The sequence below is a fragment of the Miniopterus natalensis genome, chromosome 12 (genome assembly GCF_054644295.1).
Source record: "Miniopterus natalensis isolate mMinNat1 chromosome 12, mMinNat1.hap1, whole genome shotgun sequence".
Taxonomy (NCBI): Eukaryota; Metazoa; Chordata; class Mammalia; order Chiroptera; family Miniopteridae; genus Miniopterus; species Miniopterus natalensis.
Genome location: NC_142092.1, coordinates 29568511 through 29590825, shown reverse-complemented (window position 1 = coordinate 29590825; position 22315 = coordinate 29568511). Strand labels below are relative to the sequence as shown.

The following is a 22315-nucleotide window of genomic DNA, read 5'->3' as shown; positions in this document are numbered from 1 at the left end:
AATTTTCCTAGCACTATTTTTTGAAGAGCCTTTCTTTTCTCCATTGTGTATTTTCAGGTCCTTTGTCAAAAATTATTTGCCCATACACATGTGGTTTTATTTCTGGGTTCTCAATTCTGTTCCATTGTTCTGTGTGTCTGTTTTTCAGCCAATACCATGCTGTTTTGATTATTGTAGCTCTGTAGCGTAATCTGAAGTCAGGTAGCGTGATACCTCTTGCTTTGTTCTTTTTTCTCAGGATTGCTTTGGCTATTCAGGGTCTTTTTGGTTCCATACAAATCCAAAGTTTTCTTTTTTGTTCTATTTATTTTAAAAATGGCATTGGAATTTTGATGTGGGATTGTGTTAAATCTGTATATTGCTTTGGGTAATATGAACATTTTAATTCTGTTGGCTCTTCCAATCCATGAACACTATCTTTCCATTTTACTGTGTCTTCTTCAATCTCTTTTAATGCATTGTAGTTTTCAGTATATAGGTACTTCACATCCTTTGTTAAGTTTATTCCTAGGTATTTTATTCTTTTGATTACAATTGCAAAAGGAATTTTTTTTTCCATTTCTTTTTCTGAAGTTTCATTGTTAGTATAAAGGAAAGCAGTGGATATTTGTACATTGATTTTGTATCCTGCAACATTGCTGTATTTATTGTTTCTAATAGTTTTTTGGTGGAGTCTTTAGAGTTTTCTATATATAGAATCGTCATTTGCAAAAAGTGACATCTTTACTTCTTCCTTCCCAACTTGGATGCCTTTTAGTTCTTTCACTTGCCTGATTGCTCTAGCTAGGACTTAAAAAACCCTGCTGAATAAGAGTGGTGAGAATGGGCATCCTTTTCTTGTTCCTGACTTTAAGAGGAAAAGCTTTCAGTTTTTCACCATTGAGTATGATACTGGCTCAGGATTTGTCATCTATGGCCTTTATTACGTTGAGGTACTTTCCTTCTATACCCATTTTATTGAGCATTTATAAATGGATGTTGTATTTTATCAAATACTTTTTCTGCATCTATTGATGAGATCGTATGATTTTTATCCTTTGTTTGGTTAATGTGGTGTATTACACTGACTGATTTGCATATGTTGAACCATCCTTGTGCCCGTGAAATGAACCCCACTTCATTGTGATGTATTTTTTTAAATGTATTGTTGTATTTGACTTGTTAGTATTTTTGCCTCTGTATTCATCAGAGATATGGGTCTATAGTTTTCTTTTTTTGTGTTATCCTCACTAGGTTTTAGTATCAGGGTTATGTTGGCCTCATAAAATGTGTTAGGAAATACTGCCTCTTTTTCAGTTTTGGGCAGAGTTTGAGAAGGACAGATATCAAATCTTCGAATGTGTGCTAGAATTCACACATGAAGCCACCTGGTCCTGGACTTTTAATTTTTGGGAGTTGTTTTTTTTTATGGTTATTTCAATTTCCTCACTGAAAATAGTCAATTTGCAACATTTTATTCAACTTGTAGGCACAAGTCACAATTCCAGTTTACAAAATAACTATTTTCATATCACAGAACTGTAATTTGGATAACTTCTAAATCAATAAAATACATATACTATGCTTGAACTACTGAAAACTTTGACTTACTAAGGTTCACATGGGTTTTATTGTCTGGTTCTAGTAACTATCAACTTGCTTTCACTTGACATTTGCTTTTAAATAAATTTTAAAAAGCTAACATATTTTTGTTTTATTTGCTTTTGCGCTTACATGGTACCTATATGAGAACTAACTCGTACAAAAATAAGTGGATGGGCTGTTTAAACAAGCAATATTCAGGGAAAAGTGATTAAATTCTTGGTATCTCTCTAATACAAGTAGTAATTAGCAACTAATTTCTAAATAGTGCAATAGGCACCTCTAGAGGGGACTCAAGGATTTGAACACCAGGATACCTTTCCTCTATATTCCACCTTTACTATTTATTAAAATTCATGAGAAAAGATTTAATGACCTTACTGATCTAAAACTAGGAAGGCTATAAAAACAATTTGAAGGAAATGAAATCCTTCCTTAATGTCCCCCTCTCCCCACCACCTCCACTCCTGTACCACTCTAATTAGTTTTAAACATCACATTATTTTGTATTTATCAGCATAACCCTTGATATTCTCAATGAATTTCATATTGTTGCTAGATAGGCACTAAACTCAGGTACTGAATTCTCAGTTAACTCTAGCAGCCACTCTATTTGAATGAATTAAGAAGCTGAGGTGGTAAGTGAAATAAGTCACATAAAGACAAATACCACTTGATTTCACTTATATGTGAAAAAAATAATACCACAATAACAATGTATGGGGACAGGTGGGCAGTTAAAATATTGGGGGGATCACTCTATAAAGTACATGATTGTCTAACCATTATGCTATACATCTTAAACTAATATAGAATAATACTGAATATAAACTATAACTAAAAAAAGAAAAGCTGAGGTGATTATTGGGTATTTCCTTTCACCATGTCATTAGGATACTTAAATGTTATTAAGTAACTGGAGGTAGTACTGTACAGTGGTTTTAAGCTTGAGTCTTGGAATTAAACAACCTGGGTTTGAATACCAGCTGTAACCACCTACTAGCTGCAAGAGCTTGAACAAATTGCTTTATTTCCTTGTGCAGTTTCTTCATCTGTAATATAGGGATAATGATATTACCTACTTTGTGAGAATTAAATGAGTTAAAACATGTAAAGAGCTTAGACTACTGGTGGGCAGACTGATTAATAAATGTTACTGTTATTATCTACTATAACTAAGCTATGAGGATAAGAGTCTAAACAAAGTATTTATCTTAACCTTCTTCAAATTCTTTTATTAACTTATACCTTCACCTTAGTTTTTCTTACTCATGCCCTCTTTCTACCACTCTACTTTGTACATATATAAATTATTATAAGTTATCAAACAGTATGATGATCCATTTGTTTATTTTCCTTACTTGATTGTGAATTATTCCTGACAGAAATCACATTCATTTTGTAGTTACAGCATTTAGCATACAGTCAGTAATGAGAAATGATTCTTAAATAAAAGAATTCTACTTTTCAACAGAAATTTCACCAGTGTGGGGACAGAAAAGGGGAGGCGAGTTACTTATTCTGAGGGTCCTTTGGAGACCATTTTATAACAAGGAAAATACTGATAATGACTTTAAATAATTTACACAATTCACCAAAGTTTCATAACATGACCTAGAAATGGTAGTAAGAAAACTGGTATCTATTGAGAAGCTACTATTTATCAGACACTTAGTAAGGTGATTTATATAAATTACCTAATTAATTCTTTAAACAACCCTCCAAGATAGGCAATCCCCCATTTTAATGTGGGCTAACTGAAGATCAAAAAGATTACTTACTCAAGTGTTACACTGTACGTAAGCACCACAGCCAGGAATTCTAATGCCAAAGTCCAAGTTCTATTATGCAATTCTAACCTCTCAAAAGTCATAGTAACCATTTATTGACTCCTATAACCTGCCAAGCACCATGTTAGGTACTATGCTTTGCTATTCAAATTAATCTTTGTAATGATACAGCAAGGTAGGTATTACCTCATTTTTTTACAGATAAAGAAGCTGGCTATAAACAGGTAAATAAATCAATGGAGGACTTGTAGCTAACATGCACTGGAGCATGTATTTGTGCTAGATCTGTCTCACTTCAAAGCTGTGCTTTTTTTTTTTTTAAAGCATGTTACTTTATTTTTGAGAGAGAGAGAGGGAGAAAGAGAAAGAAAGAGAGAGAGATACCGAAATTGACTGATGTGTTGTTCCACTTATTTATGCATTCATGGGTTGATTCTTGTATGTGCCCTGACTGGAGATTGAACCTGCAATCTTGGCATATTGGGGAAACTAACCAAATGAGCTGCCCAGCCAGAGATAATGCTGTGCTCTTTTTAATGGTAAAATACTGCATTCTTTCTGACTTTCTGTAGCGATGTAATATGCTTCAGACTGATGTCAGAGCATTCCTTTTTACTAGGGTTAGAAGATTTGCCTATTCACTATTAATACCTTCAGTCTATATTCTTATAAAAAAATCTGAATACAAAAGTTCCTATATTCTTCATTAAAAATTAGCTCTTCCTTTTTTATTAAATACTTTTAAAATGGAGCATGGTATAATACAAAACTACACAGCCTTCATTTGGTAATCTGTTTTTGTTTCAGGGTAAGATATACACAGAGCAAGTTACATACTGCCTCCCAGTGGGCTTCCACTGCCCTAAGTCACCTGGTCCCATAAAATAGAATGTAATTCTCAGATCTAGGATTGCGCTGAAGTCAGGAACAGTTTAAAACATACACAGAATTTCAACTTAATTCTTGAGCTTAAAACACAGACATGGGCAAAAAGCTGAGCCTCAACTTGTACCAGAAAAATGGTAAGAAAACCTTAATATGGCCTAGTAATTAATGTTACAAGTGCAGCATAATGAAGCTTTTTAAAACTATGCTTAGAACAGCTCTAGAAAAGAAAACCCAACTTGAGAGGGTAAAATATAACTAAAAATATATTTTACATTATAAACTTAGGCACAAAACTCTAGTCTTCTAAATGTGGAGATACACCTCGGACTAGAACAAGGAAGGTGATTATCACCACCAATCCAAGTCCTCTCTCTTCAGTCTTTCGTTACTCACCTTTACCCCTCTCCTTCACTTGGCTGCCCTGCCTGTCTTTACCCCTTGGCCCCTTGAGCTATTCAGGGACTTCCACTCCAATGCCCTCCTAGATCTGGCCTTCTCATGTTTAACAATTATCCCATTAACACATTCTCTACTCTCTCAGTGTTTTCATTTTAGGCACCATAAGTGAATGGATACTAAGACATTAATCACTGTTAAAAGTAAAAATACAAGGGCATTTGCATTATTAAACAGTAAATCTGGGAAGTACTTAGAATGTCAAGCCACAACTGGAATCTAAACTTGACTTTTATTTACTAAATGTGCATGTCTTGAACTAATATATATATTCTACAGAAATTTCTGGAATGTTCTATTTCTATGTAAGCAATTTGGCCTTAACACTGGCAATTTTTTAACCCTATCCTGTAATTCAATAACTGCTAAACATCTACTTTTTTTTTTCTCCTTAAATTTAGAATATTGAGTCAGTTGTCATATTCTGATTATTGCAGCATCTCTCTCAAAAAAAATTTTTTTTCTGTCAATGTGATAGAAAAGTCATGTAATCATTGCTCATCTTGATTTAGAATTTCCTCTTTCTAAAGTTACCTCTACCCTTTCATTTAAACCCTGTCAGTCTCTTTTTATAGCTATTTAACGATATCCCAGTTACTTTGCAAGATCCTTTCTCCTAATTCTGCCACTTACTGGCTGCGTTACCTTGGGCACATGAATAAACTTCTCTGTGCTTCAGTTTTTTTTAATCTATAAAAGCTATACAATGGGAAATAATAATAGCATCTAGTTTATGGAGTTTTTATGAAGGTTAAATGAGACAGTATGTATAAAGGTTTAGAACAGTGCCTGGCACACAAAAAGCATCAGATTATTAGATTTTGTGGGGGTGGAATAGGGCATGAGAGTAGAAGACAAAATAAAAGGATATGGAGTACAGTTTATCCTTTTACTCTTTTACCATGTTGAGTTGGTCCTCTAAAAGTTTTCCCCATAAAGACACACATAGTTAAGTTCTATAGTGCTAGCAACACAGAACTGTACAATCTTTTACAAATATGGGCCTGGATATAACCAAATATTGTAGATTACATTACTTTCTCAGTCATTCCCTATAAACCAGCTCATTGCTTTTTACACATTTGATAGACCTTATTTCATGCTCATTTCCTTGTACTGGGCTCCTGGTTCAATTATTTAAAATAGAAAAATACTGCCCCAAAATGGCATATTCTCATCATTCAAACAACTTCTAAGACCTCAACTTTTCAACTTTTCCTTCAGTTTTTCTGTGTTAATTTTTCAGTGACCTCTGACTTAATTATGCTGCCATGCCTTTGCTCACATTATTAACCATTTCTCATCTATCCAATCGTCATTATTTTCAAAGCCCTTCTTCCTCAGAGAACGCTTCCCAGACTATTAGCACACATTGATTTACACTCTACTTGACATTTTATTGTATGGTCTTTAACATATACTTAACAATTATTAAAATAAGGTTTTTTACCATCTTGAATCTTAGTTTCTATACCTGTAAGAGAATACCACCACTTGTCTTATTTATTTTAATCAGTTTAAAGAAGCTACCACAAAATGATCTGGTTGAAAATAATCACCATGTGTGGAAGGAAAAAAACCCTCCAAACCAAACTGGCTGTAATGAATAACTTAAAAGACTGTAAGTTTTTGTAACAATTAATATATCTTTAAAAATTTTTATCTGATTCTTCAGGCTTTTAAATTTCTAATTAAGTTCAGTCAACTCTACCTGTTCTATACAATCTATAATAGCATATTATTGAAAACAACCAAAATGCCCAATAAGGAATTTGGTTAAATAACTACAAAGTACATATAACAGAATCCTATGTAATCATTTTAAATGATTCTGCAGGAATCTATTTATTGCACAAAGATTTTCATGGTATTCTATTATGTGAAAAAAAGCAGACTGTAAAATGGTATGTGTAGTACAATCCTATTCAACAATATAAATACCTTAAAAAGGATATGAAAGACATATTAAAGAGTTAATTTTAGTTATATCTTGAGTGAACCATACTTGTGTGTGCACTTATTTATTCAATAGATTCCTACACAATGTGTCAGTCACTGTGCTAAGTGCTAGGAATGCTAAACCAGAAATAATCCTTCTGTCCTCAAGAATGTTATAGAATATTGAGAAACAAAACATAAACAAACAAAAAAGCTAATCTTTGTACAGTCAAAGCCTGGGCTTTTTGGTCATTTGTATGACATCTTCATTTTCAAAATTGTACCCCAAATGTTCAGTAATTCTTCCACAAAACTTCATTAGGCTGCAGGGAAAAGGTCCGAACCCATTGTGGGAGAAAGAGTATTTACTTTGTATTTTTGCCTGCTAAAGTCATGTATTTACCTTTACTTAAATGAAATTGTGGAGGAGAAACATTTTTTCCCTAAAAACTACACAAAACACTCAATTTTCATACAATTACTAGTTACTTACAACAAGATCAAGAGGTCATAAACAGAGGATCGATGATCCCAAGGTTGGCCATAAATTTAACCTCCAGTGGCAAATACAGTTTACAACTTTAAGTGATAAACACTGCTCTCTATAATAAATGCTCTAACAAATGTAGTGCATTATAACACAAACTAATGGTCTCAAAGTTACCAGTCAGTGGTCTTTCCAAGGTTTATTTATATTAAGTAAACTTTTGGCTATTACAGAAAACTGCCTTTCCAGAAAACCAACTTAGCCCTAAAATCAACTTTATGATGACAAGATACATGTTAAAAATAAGTTTAAAAAAAAAAAAAAATTTAACCCCATTTTTTTGCAACTATTGTAAAATATTTTCTAAATATTCCTAATCTATGTAAAGCAATGCTTGCCTTCTCAAAAACACTTTCACTGACAATTTATAATCCTTTCAGATTTACTGCTATGGAAATTATTAAACTTAATTTTAATCAAGGCTAAAAAAAGAATGCTACAGAATAGAGGGGAGACAATAACCAAAATAACCTAGAAATAAATTTAACTGTTACGAATAGATCTTATAAATATCATGAAGGAGAAGTATCTGCTGCTGTAAGTGTGCACATTAAGGGAAATTCCAATGTTTTTCTATTCTATAATGTTTCCAAGAGTAAGGAACAGGCTTAAATAACTAAAAGTGAATTCAAAAATTTAAAAAGCAAAAAGAAAACTCCAATTCTGGAAAATAAAAATACTTAAAAACTGTGAAACTGTCTCATAGTGCATTAAAATTATCAAATCATTTTTAATCAATTTGCCTTTGTGCCTTCTACTAAAAATCATCTCCCATCACAGTAAGAAGGGTTACTAAATCTGAAGATACAACTGAAAATTAAAACATAAAAGGAAAAAGATTAACTACATATAGAATTCAGTCCATCCTAAATTAAGGTTCATAAATCAGTCACGGATGACATAGTTTATCCCAAAGTATATTCTATACAATACTATAATTTGGATAAAATAAAATAAAATAAATAAAATAGCTCTCTGTTCAAATAAACTTGAAAAAATACTAAGTTAAAGGAAACTAAACAGTTTCTTTTTCTTCAAGACTTCGTAGAGTCTTTACTATACAGACACATAATCAATTATCCACAATTCTAGAGTCCAAAAGATTCTGAAAACTAAAAGTTTTAAAAAATAATTTATACAGTAGCAAAATCTAACCTGAACTGTTATGAGGTTCTTTATAGTCTTTATCTCATTTGGTCTAACAATTTTAAAAAAATGTTTTCTGTAGAAATTATGTATTTGATTACAGTGGCTGCTCCAAACTCCACTGAGGATGTTACTTCATAAACACTATATACATCGTTAACACCCTTCTAAAATCTGAAGATTTCTGACTTCTAAAACATATATGGTACAAGTTTCATAAAATGCATTATGGACCTGTACTAATGCACAATGTGAATCTATAAGAGGAACAGCTCCCAAATCTGTGACCATTCAGCTTACTCTTAAAATGAGAAATACTGGATTAGAGTATGCCCAAACTGACTTTATAAAAGGCCAATGTCTTATACCTACTAAAGAACCTCAGGGCAAAATGATGTAAAACAAATGTTTTGTGTTGTTATAACATTTTATGTAACAATGTAATAACAGTTAGAAGTTTAGTATCTGATGAAGAAAGAGAATTGGCCTATGCTTACCCAGTGCTAACAATGGACAGAGAAACTGTATTTGCAAGATCCACGTATTTTCAGACTGAAGGCTGACTTTCTAAAATTTTCCCTTAAGATAAATATGAGAAAGTGTATACGCAAGTGCATTATTTTCTTCTACTTCATTCCTGTAAGCCTTTTCTCCTCAGTTAAGAAGGCATGGAGAGGGTACGCAAGTACTAGCTGAATTTGCTTCTGACTTTTTTTTATTCACTTGTCTAGAATTGGACATTAAATTCTCATAAATTTCCCCTCTGATCTACATTTTGAACTTATATTCAAAAATGTAGCAACACTTATATGCTTACAAATTCATTTAATCCAATTCTTAGCAATTAATATTTTTATTCTGCTACATCGATAACTATGTTATTTTATAAACCAATTTAATAAATAATTAACTTGGAACACATGACTAGTAGGTCATAAATAAACTTAATAAAAGGTTTTAGGAAATAATGATATTAATAAAACAATATTACATACTTTAGAATTGAAAACTTTTTCAAATTTAAAAATATTTAGTATTTCAGAGGCTAACATTTCAGAGAACTCACCAAATTAATCAAACTAAATTTTATACAGCCTAATGGATTGCTTGTAAAATTTAAAAGGTTTATTTCTGAAAGTTACTTTAAAATATTGTAGTTTTTCATTGCTTAGATCAGTGTGGACCACTTTGCAATTTTCAGTTCAACACACATCCTGTTCTTGATAAAATTTTATACTACTTCTTTATCAATGATACATTACATATACATTTAAAAACACATTTAATTGTATTTAATGATTTAAATAACTAATGTATAACAGCTATAGAACTAAACTAAATTCACTCCCTCATTTGCTATTTCATTATTAAATTACTGCCAAATCTTATCTTTGTTACTGAAAGAGGGAATAAAAATTGAAATCTGCAAATAATGACAATAAACCACAATCTACTTTAGTAAACGAATCAAGTTTTTTCCAATCAGGCAACTTTTTATTAGGGTTAATAAATAAAGTTAGTCATCTGCTTTTATCTCACCTATGCTCTCAATAAATGAAACACTTAAACCGATTAAAAGGCAAAGAATAGGAAAAGCAAAAGCACCTGAGTAATTAAGAAACAGAGCAACCAGCAAATGAATACTATATTTATAGGATTTTTTGTTTTATTATTTAAACAGGCTTGTGACAGATACATTAGTTAAATTCAGTGTAAGACAAATTTACAATTCCTTTTATATAAATATGTTTCGTGTCTTATTAGTTGATATAACTCTTTCCTTACATTTCACAACATTTTGTGGGTATGCAAATACAAACTGAAAACAGAGCACTGAAAAATATATGATGTGGGGAAAAACTGAGAGCCAAAAAGATAATCTGACCTGCCTTGGTTTAAGAAGCTAGTTGCTATGAACTTTAGTCCTAGGAATGCTATCTCCTGATATCAGTGTCTTTCCCACTGTACTGTACTGCCCTTACCCAGGGGAAACAACCTCACTTCTAATCAGTGATGGAAAGCATCACTTACGGAGAAATTGGTCTAAAGAGATATAGACACATAATGTCCGAGGACTTTCAACTGAGAACTAAATTCAAATTATTGCACCAGTATTTTGTTCTTGTTGTTAGTAATGAAATTTCTTCTGCTCTGGGTTTTAATCATGGGGAATAATGTAAAACTTGACCCTTACATACACATGCAGATACACACATACATGCATGACCACACATGCACATACATGTGCATTTCATTCTGTTAATGATGCCTAATTGAAAGAACTTGAAGTATGCTTAAATATAATTCTCACCCATTTGTGCTAGCTTACCAGATTTGTGCTTCTTGTGTTTTGCTTTCTTTTTGATGATCAATAACTTATTCTGGATCTCAGGTTTGTAAGACTTGAATGCAAGAGAATGAAGACCTTCACGCTTTCTCTGTAGGTTTTCATTCAAAACATCTTTTAATTTCTTTTTTTTCTTTTTCTTCTTTTTTGCCCTCATTTTAGTTAGCTTGAGTTTCTTGTGGCTCTGCAGTGACTGCTCTAACAGAATATCCCTTACAACTTTGTGGCAGCTAATTTCTCCATGATCACTGTGACTTCCATTTACATGTATTTGGCAAGATTTCAGAGCATTTTCTTTTAATGGACTAGGTTCAGGCTTTACTCTGGAAGCTTCACCATATCTCTCGTGATTTTCTATAAATCTTATTTCACCTGGACTGAGAGGCTCTCCAAAGCCAGTAACTTCTCCTGGACTTCCTGGTTTCTCTAAATTTTCTTTACAACAATCAGTTCTTTTAATTTCACAGGGCCTGCGAATTCTAATTTCACAGTTGGATTTCACTTCCATTTCAACAGAGATGCCATGATTACTCAAGTTCATTTTAACAGGGCAAGTTGGATCAAAATTAATTTCTTGCTCTTTCTTGAAGGCAGAGGGCAGGCCTTCTCTGCTACACCTATGTTCGCCATTACTTGTACTAAAATAGTCACACTTCAATTTCTCCAGTTTAATCCGAGGTACTTTTTGTATTTTAATGGGTGGAATTGGAAATTCTGGGGCCTGAAAAGGTCTCTGCTTGTAAATCCGTACATCTGCACCACAGAACTGTGGAAAATGTACATAAGCATTCTCCAAATAATCGTAACCAAGGATAACTTCCCTGCATTCATGAATAGGCTGTCCAAGTACAGCATCTTGAACTTCTTTTTGTGTTTCATACACAAAGTCACAAAGACCCTTAAGTATCCACACTTTTTGGTGGAAAGGTAGTTCGTGAAAAGGTTTTTCTTCCAATGGATTAACTTCTCCAAGAACTTTAAAAAACTGAGGACACAAACCAAGTTTCTCAGCACAGTTATTGGGATTTTCAGTCTGCCCTACAGCAGTGTACCACTGCTGTACTTTCTGTCTCAGTGCTGCCTCCCAGGTCCTATAAGGCAAAGTAGGTCTTCGATGTAAGGTAGGTCTGCGATGAGGAGGACTTAATAGGGAAGTCATTATTTTAGATAAAAAAGCATTACACTGAGGCATCAGAAGACAACGTTCCAATTCGTAAAAGACTATTTCTGGCAAGTTTAGAATTTGCTGGGCTAAACAAAGGAAATGCCCAATAGCTGGAATTTCCCACATGGTCTCCATACAAGTTGGGGCTGCTTGAGCTAGAAGTCTTCTTTCCCATTCTTCTAATTCCTTTTGGCTAGCTTCTTCTGCTTCTTTTCTTTCCTGCTCCCGAAGCCTAAAGGAAATTTAACAAAATGTAACTATTATTGCTTAAAGTAGAGGATGCCATAAAATAATAAAGTTTAAGTATGTCATATTTATCTTCAGTCAACAAGGCAACTGGCTGGTCCAGTTTTCTGTATCAGTAGAAAGCGTCCCATTAAAATACCTTTTTTTTTTGATGAAGAAATACACATTTAACTTGACCATAAGTTTATTGATAGAGGATTATCATTGACAATAATGCCACTCAAAGTAAAATTCTTATAATGTGTGTCAACTTCAAAAAAAAGTAAAGCAGTTTAGTGCTTTCTAGAAGTAATGTGACATCATACAGGAGCTGTAAAGATCTTTACATCCTTTAAGCCCATAATTCCATTCCTAGAAAGTTATACTAAGAAAATAATTCAATACAAGTAAAAAGTTACGTGTTGTCAGTGTTAACCAGAGTTTTATCATATAATAAAGACAAAACTATAAAGAAGTTATATTACACAACTGGAAAATAGCTGGCTATATTATATAGCCTTAAAATTAAAGTTATGAATATCATGTATAAGCACAAAAATATTAGAACACAATATAGTACTTACCAAACAACAGCAATAATAAAAACATGCATACACTGAACAAGGACATAAGAGCATTTCAAAAATGAATGATTCCTAGGTTGATAATAGGTGTTTTTTTCCCCTTAAAAATTTCTTTACTGCCACTGCCACAAAATCTTAAATTAAAAAATTTAAATTAGATGAAAACATAGACATAAATCTTTCTGATCTTGTATTAGGCAATGTGTTCTTAGATATAGCATCAAAAGCACAGCAATAAAAGAAAAAAATAAAGTGGACATCATCAAAACTAAAAGCTTTTGTACTGTGAAAAGACAACCCACAGGAGAAAATTTTTGCACATCATATATCTAATAAGAGACTTGTATCTAGAAAATACAAGGAACACTTGTAACTCAATAATAAAGACAAATAACTGGATTAAAAAATGGGTAAAGGACCTCAATATATATTTTTCCAAAGAAGATATACAAATGAACAATAAGCACATGAAAAGATGCTCAACATTGTTATCCATTAGAGAACTGCACACCAAAACCACAATGAGATACTAATTATTATATTTTCCTTCATTTGTTATTCTAATTTCCCCCCAAAATGTTATATGCAGAGAGACAGATAACAAGTATTGGTAAAAAGGTGGAGAACTGAAAACTTCATACATTGTAAAGGGTACAGCTGCTTTGGAAAACAGTGTAGCAGTTCCTCAGAAGTTTAAGATTACCACCAGGTGATCCAGCAATTCTACTCCTAGGTTTATACTCAAAAGAAATAAAAATGCATGTTCACACAAAAACTTGTACGTAAATGCTCATAGTAGCCTTATTGGGAATAGCTAAAGAGTGGAAATACCCCAAATGTCTGTCAACTCCTGAATGGATAAATAAAATGTGGCATATCCATACAACAGAATATTATTTGGTAATAAAGTAAATGAAGTGCTGATACATGCTACAACATAGATTAACCTTGAAAGCATGACACTAAGTGAAAGAAGCCATCCACAAATACCACATATTGTGTAATTCCACTTATATGAAAAGTCCAGAAATCTTTAGAGACAAAGTAGATTAGTAGTTTCCTAGGGTCAGGAAAGTCAGGGAAAATGGACAGTCACAGTTAACAATCTTTCTTTTTGGGGTGATGATTGCACAACACCAAATATACCAAGAATAACTGATTTTTACACTTTAAACAGGTAAACTGTATAGTGTATGAATTTTATTTAAATACAGCTGTATAAAAAAGAAATTAAAGCATATAACATTTTGGGGGGAAATTAGAATAACAAGTGAAGGAAAATATAATAATTTATCTTATTCCTGATTTTTCAAGATTGAGAATGCTACCTCTAGAAATGATGTATAAAAGCACTGAAATGTGACTAATTCTTCGGCTTTAAATTAAAATCGAGGTATAATGTCTGACATTGGCTATTTTTCTGTACTACTTTACTGTAATTTGTTAAAACAAATACACAGTAAGAACACTATTTTAGTAATATCAGGATGTTTTCTTTTACTGAACAAGCCTACTTTTATATTTTTGGCTGAGAGATATTATAACTATGTTGCTATTACAGATACAACAAATTATTTGATTAAATAGTCCTAGTTCATTAAAAATATTAAACTGTCATTTGTGATTTGACATTTATGTACATGATTACATCTGAACACCCAAATAATGCAACATATTCTTAATAAAAAAATATTTTTTTCAAATGTGCTTATAATTTTGAAGAGTTTTAACTTTTTACCAAATGGGGGTTGGTGGTAGGCTGGCAGAATCTAGTTTCCCTGATACAAAGCTGGGTCTTGAAAAGCCCATACAATCAGTAGAAGGGTGTACTAGAAATACCAACCCCTTCCTCTGTCCTTAACTAGGGGACTGCAAGGAAAACTGTCTTCACAACAGAAGTGGTGAGTTGAGAAAAAAAATTTCTCCTAAGAATTTATAACTATAAGGTTGATTCTCATGTGGATTTTTTCCCACATTCACATTCCCAGGGTGCTCAGGAAAACATCACACTAAGAAATGAGTCTACAGTGGTCTCATTGCAAAATTGTTAGTTACTTGAACAGAAAAACAATTAAATCTCTTAAAGAAATGCACCTTATTCCTAGATCTTCAGAAACTCCCACTGATACAGTCACAAGAAACAAGTTCATAGTCAAAGATACAAAATATAAAAGGAAATAAGGTATTATGAGGGACAGGAAAAAAAAAAATATGATCCACCAAAAACTTTAGATATAGAAAAATTACAGGGCATGGAAAATACAATGTTTAGTAAAAAGAAATTAAAATCATGGATAAAGTGAAAGAGACAGTATTAAAAACAACGAAACAGTTTTGAAAAAGAACACAAAACAAGTCTCTACAAGTTCAAGAAGACTGAAATCATATCAAGCATTTTCTCAGACCACAATGGTATGAAATTAGAAATCAACCACAACAAAAACACTAAAAAACATTCAAACACATGGAGGCTAAGAAGCATGTTTTTAAACAATGAATGCGTTATCAAAGAGATCAAGAAAGAAATAAAAAACTTCCTGGAAACAAAGGAAAATGAACACACAACAACTCCAAATCTATGGGACACAATGAAAGCAGTCCTGAGAAGGAAGTTCATAGCACTACAAGCCTCAAAAAACAAGAAAAACTTCTAATAGAGTCTCTAACCCTACAGCTTAAAAACTTAGAAAGAGAATACAAGAAAAGCCCAGAGTAAGTAGAAGGAAGGAAATAATAAAGATCAGAGCAGAAATAAATGACATACAGACTAAAAAACAATACAAAAGATCAGTGAAACCAAGAGCTGGTTCTTCGAAAAGATAAACAAGATTGATGAACCTTTAGCCAGACTCATCAAGAAACAAAGAGAGAGGACCCAAATAAACAAAATAGAAATGAAAGAGGTAAAATAACTGGCCCATGAGAAATACAAAGGATTTTAAGAAAATACTATGAACAACTATATGCCACCAAGCTGGACAACCTGGATGAAATGAACAAATTCCTAGAAAAATACAACCTCCCAAAAATCAATCAGGAAGAGTCAGAAAGCCTGAATAGGCCAATAACTGCTGATGAAGTTGAAGCAGTAATCAAAGGGCTCCCAGCACACAAAAGCCCTGGCCCAGATGGCTTCACAGGGGAGTTTTATCAAACATTCAAAGAAGAATTCACACCTACTCTCCTCAAACTATTTCAAAAAAACCAAGAGGAAGGAACATTTCCAAACTCTTTTTACGAGGCTACCATTAGCCTAATTCCAAAACCAGATAAAGACACTACAAACAAAGAAAATTACAGGCCAATATCCCTGATGCTAAAATCCTCAACAAAATATTAGCAAGTCGGATTCAGCAATATATTAAAAAGATCATACATCATAACCAAGTGGGATTTATTCCAGGGATGCAAAGCTGGTACACTATTTGCAAACCAATAAACATGATATATCATATAAACAAACTGAAAGACAAAAATCATATGCTCATATCAATAGACGGAGAAAAAGCATTAAATAAAATCCAGCACCCATTTCTGATAAAAACTCTCAGCAAGGTGGGAATAGAGGGATCATACCTCAACATAATAAAGACCATATATGACAAACCTACAGCCAACATCATACTCAATGGGCAAAAACTAAAACCATTTCCCCTAAGAACAGAAAACGGTGTCCACTTTCACCACTCTTATTCAACATAGTACTAGAAGTCCTAGCAACAGCTATCAGACAAGAAGAAAACATAAAAGGCATCCAAATTGGAAAGAAGGAAACAAAACTGTCATTATTGCAGATGACATGACTTTGTGCACAGAAAATCCTAAAGACTCCACCATAAAACTACTAGATTTAATAAATGAATTCAGCAAGGTAAGAGGATACAAAATTAACACCCAGAAATTGATGGCATTTTTATACATCAGTAATGAACTCTCAGAAAGAGAAACTAAAAAAACTATCCCATTTACCATTGCAACCAAAAAAAAAATAAGATACCTAGGAGTAAACTTAACTAAAGATATAAAAGACCTGTACTCGGAAAACTACAGGACACTGAAAAAAGAAATAGAGGAAGATACAAACACATGAAAAATATACCATGTTCATGGATTGGAAGCATTAACATCATTTAAATGTTCATACTACCCAAAGCAGTCTACAGATTCAATGCAATCCCTATTAAAATACAAACAGCATACTTCACAGATCTAGAAAAAAAAAATTCAAAAATTTATATGGAACCAAAAAACACCCAGGATAGCCACAGGAATCTTGAGAAAGAAGAACAAAGTTGGAGGGATCACAATACCAGATATCAAGTTATACTACAAAGCCACTGTAATCAAAACAGCCTGGTACTGGCACAAGAACAGACAGACACATATCAGTAAAACAGAACAGAGAACCCAGAAATTTACCTACTCCATTATGGTCAGTTAATATTTGACAAAGGAGGCAAGAATATACATACTGGAAAAATTTATAATGCATGGGACACTGGGTAAAATACTCAGGAAGGTTGTGCCTTGGTAGCAGAGAATAATAAGTCCTAGACTAAGCAGAGCATTGCTCTGGACCCAAGTAACAAATCATAAAAGATCCAAAATGATCAAACTGTTTGCAAGTAATAACTATAGTTCAGAAAAGCTCAAAAAGATTTATAGGAATATAAAAATACCTGGCTCCCACCAAGATAAAACTCACAATGTTTGGCATCAAAACCAAACCTACCAGGCATACAATGAAGCAGAACTCATGACCCATAATGAGGAGAAAAATCAGTCAATGAAAACTGACCCAGAAAAGAAACAAATGCTAGATTAGCAAATAAGGCCATTAAAGTAGTCATTAAAAATGTAATCTATCAGGTAAAAAAGTTAAGTAGAGACATGGAAGATATAAAATAGACCTAAATCAAACTTTTAGATATGAAAACTACAATTTCTGAAATGAAAATATACTGAATGGGACTAATGACAAATTAGATGTGGCAGAAAAAAAATTAGTGAACTTGAAGACAGTAATAGAAACTATCCAAATTTCTACAGTATAAAATTCAGGAAGAAAAAAATGACCATAGGAAATTCTAAGATGAAAAAAGGATTGGAGAACAAAGTAATTGTTGATCACGTAGGTAAATAAACATTACAAAAAGATAGTAATAATAATTTTCTAGTTTGGGGTTAAAATGAGACAGAGCTAAATTATTAATCAACAATAATATGTAAGATAGATGAGGCAGAAGAGATAAAAATTAAGATAAATTGAGCATATATAAGTTCTAAATTTAATTGTAAGAGAACTGAGTCTTCATCTTCTATAGATGTCAATAGAAAATGCCAAACTGAATAATGAAGAAATAGCAATATAAGCATGTGCTGTATTTAGAAATGTAGAAATAATTACTAGAAGAAATAACTAAAAGTTAAAAGTGGATGTTTCTGAGTCATGGACTTGAAGGTGAGTTGAAGTAAGCCTTTGAGGATACAAAATGGTGAAAGCAGGCACACCACTCTCAGATTACAAAACATACATAGGAGCTTTAATCCAAAATAATCCATTAATTCAGGAACCAATACAATGTATGCAAATTAGTGGCATGAAAAAGGAAAGTGATACATTTATTTACATTTTCTAAAATGAATAATATAGTCCAGCCCAGCATGGCTCAGCAGTTGAGAATCGACTTATGATGCAGGAGATTGAGGTTCGATTCCTGGTCAGGGCACATGCCTGAGCTGTGGGCTCAATCCCCAGTAGGGGGCATGCAGGAGGCAACCAATCAATGACTCTCTCATCACTGATGTTCCTCTCTCTCTCTCTCCCCCCGTCTCCCTTCCTCTCTCTGAAATCAATAAAGATACATTTAAAAAATAATAAAAATAAATAAAATGAGTAATATGTAATACTGCATTTTAGCAAAACCAACCTTTCATATTAAATGTTCAGTCAAGCTTTTTTCTTAGCTGTCAACAAAAGAATCTCATCTGGTTAGTTAAAGCAGAAAAGGAATTTATTTAAAGATTATTAGGGAGCTTACTTAAGCTGTTAAAGCTCAGAGAGCTAAACCTACAGAAGATATGAAGATATAAATCCCAACCACACTTTGACAGCTTCTCTAAGAAAAACTAGACTGCCATCACTACTTGGCACCTGTAATACTAGAAACCTAGAACCATCAGAAGCTCCCACCATTACATGTGCCAAAAGATAACTCCCCTGACCAAGACTACCACCTCATGTTGCTCCTATGCAATTTCACGTGTGAAGTATATGACTGGAGACATTCCTCTACCTTAGTTTTGAGTATAATAATATAAATTTTCTGGCTTCGACTTTGGGAAGTCAAGACTTGTAATATGGGAAATTACCAAAATGTACGGAAGGTGTTAAAAAATGCTGTGTGGTTCACAAATGATGAATGCACACTTCATTAAGTCACTGTTATTTAAAATTATAGACAATTTGAAAATAAGTCAATCATAAGTCAGTTTTATTTTACAAAACATTTTGTTTTAAATTGTGATTTCCAAATCAATAAAACACCATTAAGTTTATACAAATATGTGGAACAAGAGTATAAAACACACTATTTTTGGTAAACCAAACAGTTTTGAGAAACAGAATGGTGAACAGATCCAATATTTTTAATACAGCTAAAGTAGACTTTAATGATCAAAACTGCTACCTAATAATATCATATTCCAGATGAAAAGAAATTTAGTTGATGAGAGCTAACCTTCAATTATAACCAATTTTAATTTTTAAACTATCTAAAATGTATTATATACTCTCCTGTTTATTAAACAAGGTGTATAAAGCATAATTTAATCTTTCTGTAATGGCTTGAGGTCACCATTGTAAACAGAATGCAGTGTTGTCATAAGTAGCTTAAAGACTACTTCAGCAACTGTAAATTAACCAGCCCTTTCACTCCATTTCCCCAGAACTTTGACTTGTAGGGTTGCTGTCTCCTAATTCAATAGTGCCTCTCTATACCAATCAGCCTCAAGGATGCCTACTGCCCCGTCAGCATTTACCTGAACATGGTAAGACTACCAAACCATATTTAGTATTTATTCCTCTTTGTGCAACACATACCATCTGCCATCTCCTTTGCATTGGTTTCCAATGCTGTTCAAATAAATATAGTAATAAAGGAATGCCAGGATTTTAGATTTTTGCAATCTGATATATTTTAAAAACCCACAATTTTTATGGCATGTATTGTTCCAAACAGGGAAAGCTACTTACTGTATAAAAATTAAAATACAAAGTGGGGATTCCCTTCCTTTAACTGGAACAGATAACAAATCAGAGACCTAATTGTTGGGCTTAAAGATTTTTTAAAAAATAATTTACTTTTAGGTTTGCATCTGCCAAGGTAATCAACTAAAAATGATCAAATGGCCCTGGCTGGTTCAGCTCAGTGGATAGCACGTCAGCCCGTGGACTCAAGGGTCTGGAGTTTGATTCCCGGTGAAGGGGACATACCTCGGTTTCAGATTCAATCCCCAGGTGTGTGTAGGAAGAGGGGCAACCAATCAATGTATCTTTCTCACATCAATGTTTCTCTCTCCCCCCTCCACTCCCTCTAAAAATCAATGGAAAAATATCCTCAGGTGAGGATTAAAAATAAAATGCCCAACACACAACTTAAGTATTACCATATTAAAATATGCATTAGAATTGTTCAGCTTGCTGCTGACTTAAATTTCTGATATAAAAATTGTTTTAACCTACTTAGGATGGAAACTTTATCTTCTCACATCTTATGCCAAAGGTTTTAATTTTTTTTAAAAGCCTATGCCTATGCCCGGCCAGGTGGCTCAGTGGTTGAGCATCGACCTAGGATCCAGGAGATAGAAGTTCAATTCCCGGTCAGGGTGCATGCCAGGGCTGCAGGCTTGATCCCCAATGACTCTCTCATCATTGATGTTTCTGTCTGTCTCTCTCTCCTTTCCTCTCTCTGAAATCAATAAAGATATATTAAAAAAAAGCCTATGCCCAGGACTAAAGCACAACTACAGTAATCAAATGATCTTTGCAACCTTCTCCATCTTCCCATATGACTTTTCCTTATGATGATTTTAAAGTCCCTTTATAGACCTAATTTTACACTATCAATAATCTCTGCTGGTCTCTAACTCCTGGAAGAGTATTAAATTGACAGACTGATAGAAAGAATTTTAGATATCATGATAGATGGTAAGGAAATTGTACAAACGGGGGCTTTGTTTAGCGGTCTAATGTGTCACACACGACATGTTGCCTAATTGCCACATTTTCCTTCTGCAGACTCAAAAGAAATCTTGGGATAAGCTCAAAAGATATTTCAAAAATTCTGCCTGTCGCACTAGCAATGTGACACATTACAAATTTTAATACTTTTTATATTTTCAATAATAAAAGAAAAGCATCCTTATTTTAGAAAATTTAGAAAACAGAGGTTAAAAGAAAAGTCCTACCATTCTTGATACATTTCACATGTGTTTTTATGTGAACTCTAAATTTGGATGCACATAAAGTTAATAATCTCTTGGCAATGAAGAGAGGTAAAGAAGGCCACTATAGCTAGGATATCAAAAACGAGAGAAAGAAAGATACGAGGTTAGAGAGATAAGGTGAGGCCAAAAAGTGAAAGTAGGGTCTTAAAAATTATATTCAGCCATTAAAGTTTTTGTGTGTGCAGTTGACTCATGAACAACAAGGTTTGAACTGCATGGGTCCACTTACATGCAAATTTTTTTCAATACATATATTGGAAAATTTTCTGGAGATTTTCTTACCACCATGAAGCAATTGTACCAATTACACTAAAGTATCATAAAAAATATCATATTGCTGTTTCTTTGTTATCAATGTATGAACTGCTAATACCTATAAATAAATATGAATTTCTTTTTCACATTATCTTTTCATTTATGATGTCTAGTGTCAGGAATATATATAACATCTACAGTGTTTTATATCATATAAGACAATACTGATGCAGGTAACTGACAGACAATTCACCTTGTAAACAAACTATGTAAACTTACAATATCAATAAATACAGCCCAGTATTATAAACATATTTTCTCTTCCATATGATTTTCTTTTCTCTCGTTTACTTTATTACAAGAATACAGTATATATTACATATAACATAGAATATGTGTTAATTGACTATGTTATTGGTAAGGCTTCTGGTAAATAATAGACTATTCATAGTTAAGCATTGAGGGAGTCAAAAATTATACTTGGATTTTTGACTGTGTGTGGGGTCGGCACACCTAAGCCCCACGTTGTTCAAGAATCAACTGTACTTGCTTTGTTTTGGGGAGATAGTAGGCAATGGGATAGGTAAGTGGCCTGATCAAATTTGCATTTGGAGAAGTTCATTCTATCTTTAATGTGAAAAACAAACTGGAATGAGGCAAGCAGAGTCACTTAAATCAAATAAGAGAAAATAGTAGTCTAAGTGAGAGATGAAGGATCTGGATGGAGGCAAAGAAGATACAAGGAAGTGGCAGATTCAAGAGAGACTTAGAAAATAAAACTGTCAAGATTTGGGGCTGGATTCGATTTATATGTGAGGGAAAAGAAGGTGTCATGGATGAATCCTAAGTTCCTAACTTGCATAATCCAGTAGACAATGAATGGTG

At 33.1% G+C, this 22315-nt stretch overlaps 1 protein-coding gene across 2 annotated transcripts in view; it reads right to left on the bottom strand.

Moving 5' to 3' along the window:
• Positions 1–22315, bottom strand: part of BRD10 (bromodomain containing 10) — an 83129-nt gene that overhangs the window by 36758 nt on the left and 24056 nt on the right. For both annotated transcript variants that reach the window (XM_016214250.2, XM_087822672.1), the window contains one exon: positions 10676–12090. In XM_016214250.2, the coding sequence (XP_016069736.2) occupies positions 10676–12090 (1415 nt within the window). The remainder of the gene's footprint in view (positions 1–10675; positions 12091–22315) is intronic.